Source organism: Tenrec ecaudatus, chromosome 2 (genome assembly GCF_050624435.1).
Source record: "Tenrec ecaudatus isolate mTenEca1 chromosome 2, mTenEca1.hap1, whole genome shotgun sequence".
Lineage (NCBI taxonomy): Eukaryota > Metazoa > Chordata > Mammalia > Afrosoricida > Tenrecidae > Tenrec > Tenrec ecaudatus.
This window is the reverse complement of record NC_134531.1, coordinates 8,222,289-8,229,779: the sequence shown is the minus strand read 5'-3', so window position 1 is coordinate 8,229,779 and position 7,491 is coordinate 8,222,289. Positions and strand designations below refer to the sequence as shown.

General features: G+C 52.2%; 1 protein-coding gene across 2 annotated transcripts; it reads right to left on the bottom strand.

Annotated features, from left to right (window-relative positions):
- Window positions 1-874: 874 nt before the first annotated feature.
- MRPL36 (mitochondrial ribosomal protein L36) lies at window positions 875-3,752 on the bottom strand. 2 transcript variants are annotated; one of them, XM_075542978.1, is made up of 2 exons: window positions 3,625-3,752; window positions 875-1,343 (listed from the first exon to the last, which is right to left on the bottom strand). In XM_075542978.1, the coding sequence occupies exon 2, from the start codon at window positions 1,340-1,342 to the stop codon at window positions 1,007-1,009; it is 336 nt and encodes a 111-aa protein (XP_075399093.1). In that variant the 5' UTR covers window position 1,343; window positions 3,625-3,752; the 3' UTR covers window positions 875-1,006. The 2 variants fall into 2 exon arrangements, with proteins under 2 accessions (XP_075399093.1, XP_075399094.1); XM_075542979.1 differs by lacking the exon at window positions 3,625-3,752 and adding an exon at window positions 3,189-3,375.
- Window positions 3,753-7,491: the final 3,739 nt, after the last annotated feature.

Below are 7,491 nucleotides of genomic sequence, written 5' to 3'. Positions count from 1 at the left end.
TCACTTGCCACCTTTGCTTCTAAGGAGCATTCTCGCTGAACTTCCAGAGAGATTTGTTCTGATAGCCCATGGCACGGCCAGTGTTCACCACCAATGCCATCGTTCAAATGTGTCCGTTCTCCTTTTGCCTGACTCATGTGTCCATATGCATATGAGCAGAGGGAGAAAGCCAGGCAGCCTTGGAAGAGCTCATTCAAGATTTATGTCTTAAGTGGCAGGGGTTGCTGTGCTTAGATGCATCACAGACTGGACAGAAACTGAGATGCAGTGCCAAAACTATGGGGTGCCTTCTCATCTGGCATGAGTATGGGGCTCTGAGACTGGACTAGCTCCCTGGCCCATCGAGGCCCAGGCCAAGGGAGGCTGAGTCCTGAGAGCCTAGACTGCTGGCTGAGGACCGATGACTTTCTCCTTGCTGTTTGCTAAGCCTAACTTATCCTAACTTACTGGCTTCTCCTGTAAAACCAAAACCAAATTCGCTGCTATAGTTGATTCTGATGCATCGTGCTCCTATAGGGTAGGGTACAACTGCGCCTGTGGGTTTCTGAGACTGCAACTCAATGATTCTCCACATTCTGAATGCTGCAACCCTTTAACAGTTCCTCGTGTGGTGGTGACCCCCCGCCCCAACCATAAAATTATTTTTGTTGCTACTTCATAATTCTAAATTTGCTGTTATGAATCAGGTGACCGCTGTGAAAGGGTTGTTTGCGGCCCCAGTTTTCTGAAAACCCCTTGTGTAGGTTCTGTTCTGCAGCACAGGCCCAAATGCAGCTGGCAAGGGAGAGAGAAAAAGCAAGCTGTATCCCAACAGGGGCTCGGGCCCATCCAGGGATGTAAAACACCAGTCGGGGAGCGGTAACAAACCCAAGACTACAGAATGCTTCTATTTTATTTCCCTCTAAACAAGGAAAACTGTTTCCTGAGAAAGCTTTTTGAATCCCCCAGGGCGATGAGAGCAGCTCTGCACAGAGTCCCAGGCTGCCTCAGGAGGGGGCGGCAGGCACTACATCTGCCTCTGCTTGTGGCGGGGGTGGGTCTTGCAGTAGATGAACCAGCGGCCCCGCCTCTTCACCCGGTAGCAGTCCTTGCAGCGCTTCTTGATGACGCCTTTGGTTTTGAAGCCCAGAGCAGGCTGCAGACAGGGCGTCAGGCTGCTGGGAAGAAGGGACTGGAGCCCTGGGCTGGTCGGCAGGGGGCTGGAGCCCATGGGGAAAGCCGTCCTGAAGAAGGATCCTTGCAGGAATGTGGAGAGTCCTTGGGATCTCACTGTACAGCGGCTCAGGTGGAGGAAGGGGTGCACGAGAGAAACCGCCACTGTCCGTATCAAGTAGGCCGCCATGCTGCGGGGAGGAAGAGGGGGATTAGAAGGGTCTCCATCACCCCCCCCCCCCTCTACTCCTTATAGCAGTTTTCCCTCCTCTGGCTTAGGAAGAGGAGAGCGGTGCCATCGCAGGGCGGCAAGTCTGGGCCCAAGCGTTCCCCTTTAGCTGCAGCACTCTTTCTCCTCGACAGGAAAAATGAATTAACTCGTGTACTCCACCAGATCAGGGAAGGCAGCCATCTAAAAGGCAAGGATTGGTTTTCCCATCTTTTCGGGAAGATGAGTGAGGAAAACCAGAGACAGGAAGCCATTAGTCCATTAGACTGAATGACCATGCAAACCACAGTATCTATTGCCCTGAGATCAGAAGGATTAGATGGTGCCCCGTAACCACTAGCAACTGCTCTGCAGGGGATCACATTACAGGGAGACAAATGTGGACCACAAATCCAAATCCTAAGAGACCAGACTGATGGGATCCCCGAGATGTTGGCCTTTCATCACCCTTCAGGTCTGGAACGAACTCACCCTCCCTCGCTCGGCTCAATGCCTGCCAAACAATAGTCTGTAGGGCAACAGTAACACTAGGAAGTACACACACCTTAGAATCAACCCTCTGAGATGAAACGAGTGGCCTTGGCCCACGGATGCGGTTCAGAGGATGAGGGAGAGAGGTAGGCAGCATGGACATACCAAATACAGGGTGCAAGTGGGACAGTGATTTGACCCTGAAGGGACTGTGATGGATGAGGTGGAACAAAATGTGCATGAACTGTCAAGACGGCCCATCTGCTTTCTAAACCTTCACCCACGTCACAATAAAAAAAAAAAAGAATTCAGGAGAAACTGTGGCAGCAACTGTACACTACTGCTCCACGTGACTGAACTATGGAATAATATATCATTTTCATAATGTAATACCTCCCAATTAAACATTTTTAATGGAATTCAGGGCGCTGAAGGAGACCTGCTGGAGCTGCGTGGTAAGTGTTGGACTGCTAACCACAAGGTCGGTGGTTCAAACCCTCCAGCTGCAATATTCTGCAGGCCAAAGATGAGGCTGCCCATGGCCTTGGAAACTCGACACAGGGTTATGATGAGTCGGAAGGTACTCAATGGCTGTGGGTTTGGTTTTCTGGATCCCCTCTGCAGAAGGACAGGTGAGCATATAAACGCTACCACCCCACTTTTGAGCTGATTCCAACTCAGCAACTCGACAGGGCAGAGCACTGCTCCTTAAGGCGCCCGCGACTGTACACGTCTGACTTCTTGCTTTGTCTCCCACCTGGCAGAGCGTGGGTGGATTTGTACTATTCGCAGCCAACACCGGACCTGCCATTGACAGTAGTTAGGTTCCGATGACGCACAACAGCAAGACACACTGCCCGGTCGTGCGCCACCCTCACCCTTGCCCCTGTGCCCGAGCCCCTGTGTCGGTCTATCTCGTTGGGGGCCTTTCTTTTTTACTGCTGCCCCTCCACTGTGCTAAGCACGGAGTCCTTCTTCGACAACATGCCCAAAGGAAAGTAACTCAGTAGTTTTGGAAAGACATGCTTGGCTGCGGGAACCTTAATCACACAGGTCTTATTTCAAAATAAAGGAAACCAGGCCAAGGGGGTGCTAAGGCTTGCCCTTGTCCTGCTGAGAAAGGTCGGCAACACCAAACACGTTTCCCCAGGGGGCAGGGTCAGTTTTGAAGCCGAACAAAACACGGGTCCACGTGACACCCCTCCTTCTGGGCACCCGGTTGCTCCTGTTTGAGCTGGGCACCTGGCAAGGACCGCCCACCCTGCTTCTCCATGACCCCTGGCCACTTTCCGGGTCATGAAAAGGGGCCGTGTGGGCAGAGCTGGCGCGTCCTTACAGGTAAGTCACAGGTTAGGATCCCGCGTCAGCAGTCAATTCAATGGAGTAACCTCCACTAAGGCCAGTCCTTCTTAACTAGTTGCCCAAAGCCGAGTGGCGGGTCGGATGACCTTTGCTGAGTTTCGGGGTACTCGGCGACCACCTACACCCCCACTGCAGTGGTGAGGCCCCCAAAGAGCAGCAGCTTCGGGAGACACAGGGGCGCCCGCTTCCAGCTCGGCCCCTCCCCGGCCACAACGTTCCCACCCCCGCTTCTGCTCATCCGGTCGCTGCCGAGAAGCGGAGGGAGGGCCCAAGAAGGTAAACTGAGGCTCGCGGGCCTCCCGAGAAGCCTATCACATTCTCCTGCAGTCTTGGCCTGGCAGGTTGCTCCGAGAGAAACCCCGCCGCCGCCTCCCGACCCCCATATTTCCAGCTCCGTGAAGACCGCTAACCTGAAAAGAAAGCGTCCGACCCCGGCACGCACGCGTCTTTCTGCGCCTGCGCCCTGGGCGCGCCTAGCACAGCCCGCGCCTGCGCAGTGAGACAGAGCGAACCTGCTGCCAGAAGACGCCGCCAGGAGTCAAGATGGCCAGTGGTCACGTGGGGGGGTCTCTGGACTTTGCTCCAATGGCCACGCCTCTTCCCCGCCCTAAAAGTGTTGGCCCTCCCCTTGTGGGATGCACTGACTCCCGCACCACGCGAGGGTTCTAATGACAACATAAAAAATGAGTATGAAAAAAACCCAAAAGTATCAATTTGGATAGTGAGGAAAGGCATCTCTGTGGTTAGGTACTGCCAATGCTAACCCGACACGTGACAAAGCAGCATTGGTTTCCTACGCTGTAATCTGTCTAGGAAGGAGCCCTGGCGGAGCAGTGGTGAAAGCTTTCGGGGCTAAGTGAAAAGTCACTGGTTCAAAGCCGGCCACCCCTCCTGGAGAAAGCTGAGGTAGCCCGTTTCTGTAATGATGCAGCCCGTGGAGACTGTCTGGCAGTTCCGCCCTGTCCTGTGGCAGTTCCGCCCTGACGCTGTGAGCGTCTCCATTAGCGACTTGTGGCAGCAGCGTTATCTTTATGGAAGTGTTAGGGAAGGGACTGGGAAGCTGGAGAATAATGCGGAAAAGGCACCCCGAGAATAAGGGAGTGTTCAAGAAGACTCCAGCTGATTACAGCTCTCACTGCTGGCCAGTTCTACTCTGTCCTATAGGGTCGCCTTGGAACTGGAATCCGTGGCAGCCAGTTTGTTTTTGTGGGGCAGGGCTCAAACTGCTGACCTTGTGGCTAGCAGCTCAATGAGTAACCCATTATGTCACCAGGGCTCCTTGGGAAGTGATTATGGCCGTGCCATTTTATTTCTTTCTTGAATTGATTTTTGCTATCAGTAAGTGGATTGTGGTATGTCTCATATTTAAGAGGTTGATGTTATGACCTTTTGTTCTGTGAACCCTGCTGACACTATTGGACTGTTAACTGTAAGTTGGGGGTTTCAAACCCGCCTCAGGAGAAAGATGAGGCTGTCTGCTCCCATAAAGATCTACAGCCTGAATTGAGTTTATGTTAATGGTGGTGCAATAATTTGGAAAATGATCTCAATAATGGTTGTACAACACGAAGACTATAATGACTGACACTGAATTACACATGTAGAAGTTGTGGAATTGGAGGGTGTTTTGTTGTGTATACTTTTGCCACACTGAGAAAAAATAACTACACGAATATTAATCAGTACAAGGAAGAAGAAAATGTCCTAGAATTGACTGGTGATAATTGTACAACTCTTCTTGATATGATTGAATTGCATTTCATGGATATGTGAATGAAGTGCTGAATGAAACTATTAGAAACAAAACAAAACCTCTCACTGCAATCGGGTTGATGCTGACTCAGCGACCCTATAGGGCAGAAGCCAACTGCTCCTGTAAGTTTCTGAGACGGTAACTCAGAAAGCCTTGTCTCCCCTCCCCTGAGCAGCTGGGGGTTGCGAACTGCTAGCCTTGCAGTTAGCAACCATTGTCTACTCACTACACCACCAGGGCTCCTTCAGCAGATACACTGAAGTAAGATGTGCACATTTAATGACCCTGGGATTAAAGGACACGCTCCTACCTTGAGCATGCGTGATGGTGAATAGAAACCTAGTTCACCACCATAATGAAAATCACACTCACTAGCCCCGTGACAGGTTACCCACACCTGGGAGATGATGTGACACTGTTCACCTGACCAAATAAGGGAAAGTGAGGTATGGGCCCTCAAACTTCTCCAAAGTTTCCTCTACTTCTGCTTGAGCAATCTGAAGAGTCTGCCCCCTTAATTACGTACATTTGTTAGACTAAATCTCTCTGCCTTGTACCACTCCTCGGAGACTGACCCGCTTCTCCTTTAGAACTTTCTTTCTCTTTTTAATAATTGGTTGGCTGAATGAGATGCTATACCTGGGTGATACTTTCCTCCTGAGGTTGGGCCACTAACTCTCAGGTTCTCCCTAGGGAAGTGGTGCAGGCAGTCAGCAAGGTCTGGAGAGCATGACAGAAGCCCACCTCCAGGTCTCCTTCCCAAGGGGCTGCTGATGGATCAGAGCTGATTGTGGTTCCACCTGCCTACTGAGCATTGAGCACCACTTCTTGGGTGCGGTGTAGCTCATTCTGACACCCGTTGTTGCCAGGTGCTGTTAGTTCCAACTCACAGCGACACTGTACAACACAAGGAAATGTGGACCCGTGCAGTGCCATCCTCACAACTGTGGTTAGGTTGAGCCCATTGTTGCAGCCTCTGGGTCAATCCATCTCAGGAGAGTTCCTCCTCTTTTCCGCTGACCCGCTACCACACAGGAGGCCCCGGGGGTCACCAGTTGGGCTAACTACAAAGTCAGCAGTTTGAAACCACCAGCTTACCCATGGGTTTAACAGCTGTACTAGAAACGGATTGCCAGGTCTTCCTCCCGTGGAGCCGAGAGATGAGTTTGAACTGCCAACTTTTCCGTAGGCAGCCACGGACTCCACCATGACATCACAATGGCTCCTTCTGCGCAGACTCAGCACCTCGGTCGGCTCGTTCTCACTCTCATGGTACCAGCTGCCATCGTGTTGGCTGACCTGTGCTAGAGTAGAACTGGGCTTCCTATGCTTTTTGATGGCTGATATTTTGGAATTGGATCGCCAGACCTTTCCTCTCCTGTGCCTATGGGTGGACTGGACCCAATAAGGTATCAATCACCACTGAGAGTAGTCACCATTTGCACCAAAAAAAAAAAAAAAAGTAGAGAAACTCACTGATTTGCAATTGATGTTGACTCATAGGGATCCTAGAGGCCAGGGTAGAACTGCTTGTGAGTTTCTGAGGCTCTAATTCTTTCCTAGAGTAGAAAGCCCAGTCTTTGTCTCTAGGAACTGGCTGGTGGTTTTGAACTGCTGACCTTGCAGTTATCAGCCTAACTCCTAACCACCACACCACCAGGGCTCCCTGGCAGCACCTAGGGACTTTGCTAAAATGAGATGGGTCTTGTTAGGGGGCTGTAAGAGAGCTGCCAGCTCCGCCAGGATTTAAAGTCTCAGAATCCCAAGGGGAAATCTTATCCCACGGTCACGTTGAGTCAGAATTGACGACCGTGGCAGTGGGTTTGATTTAGGATACCTATGGCCGTTCGCTGCTGAGAAGTCACAGTCTTGAATTCTCCAGGAGCCCTTCTACGACTCAATGTCAACTAACCACACAACACGGGTGACAGGGTGTTTGGGATCGGCTGCGAACGTAGAGGTTGGCGATTTGGAATGGCCCAGCCGCTCCTCCGATGAACGGCCAGCTGAGCTGCTTCGGTGGCGTCTGGAGCAGTTCGGTCACATGGGGTGGCCACGAACCGGCGTCTGCTCCGCTGCCCTGGTCGTGAGCTTAGGGTATGTGCCTGATGGACACAATCCATGATTTTCCTTGCGGCTTTAGTAGGGCTTTCCTGCAGAACGCTTCCAAATATGCGACACCCCACTCCTTTGGAAAGGGCACGCACAGAGGAGTGAACATCAGGCAGAGAGAATGCGCTTATTTGGTGTACTCAGTACAACCGTTGGCTATTGGAAACGCCCCAAATTATCTTCAGAACGAGCCCCGAGAACCAGCTACTGACAGTGAAGAACACGCGCCTTCAAGGCTCGCCTTTACCGGCCCGAGCGGAGGCTCTTTAAGAGGCACGTGAGCTCCGCCCCTCATCGCGCAGCCCCGCCTCTCCCCGCGAAGCCCCGCCCCTCCCCGCGCTCGGCTCCCGGGGGCGAAATAAGTCCCGAGAGCGCGAGGCCGCCCTGCAGGTTGTGCGCATGCGTTGGCGCC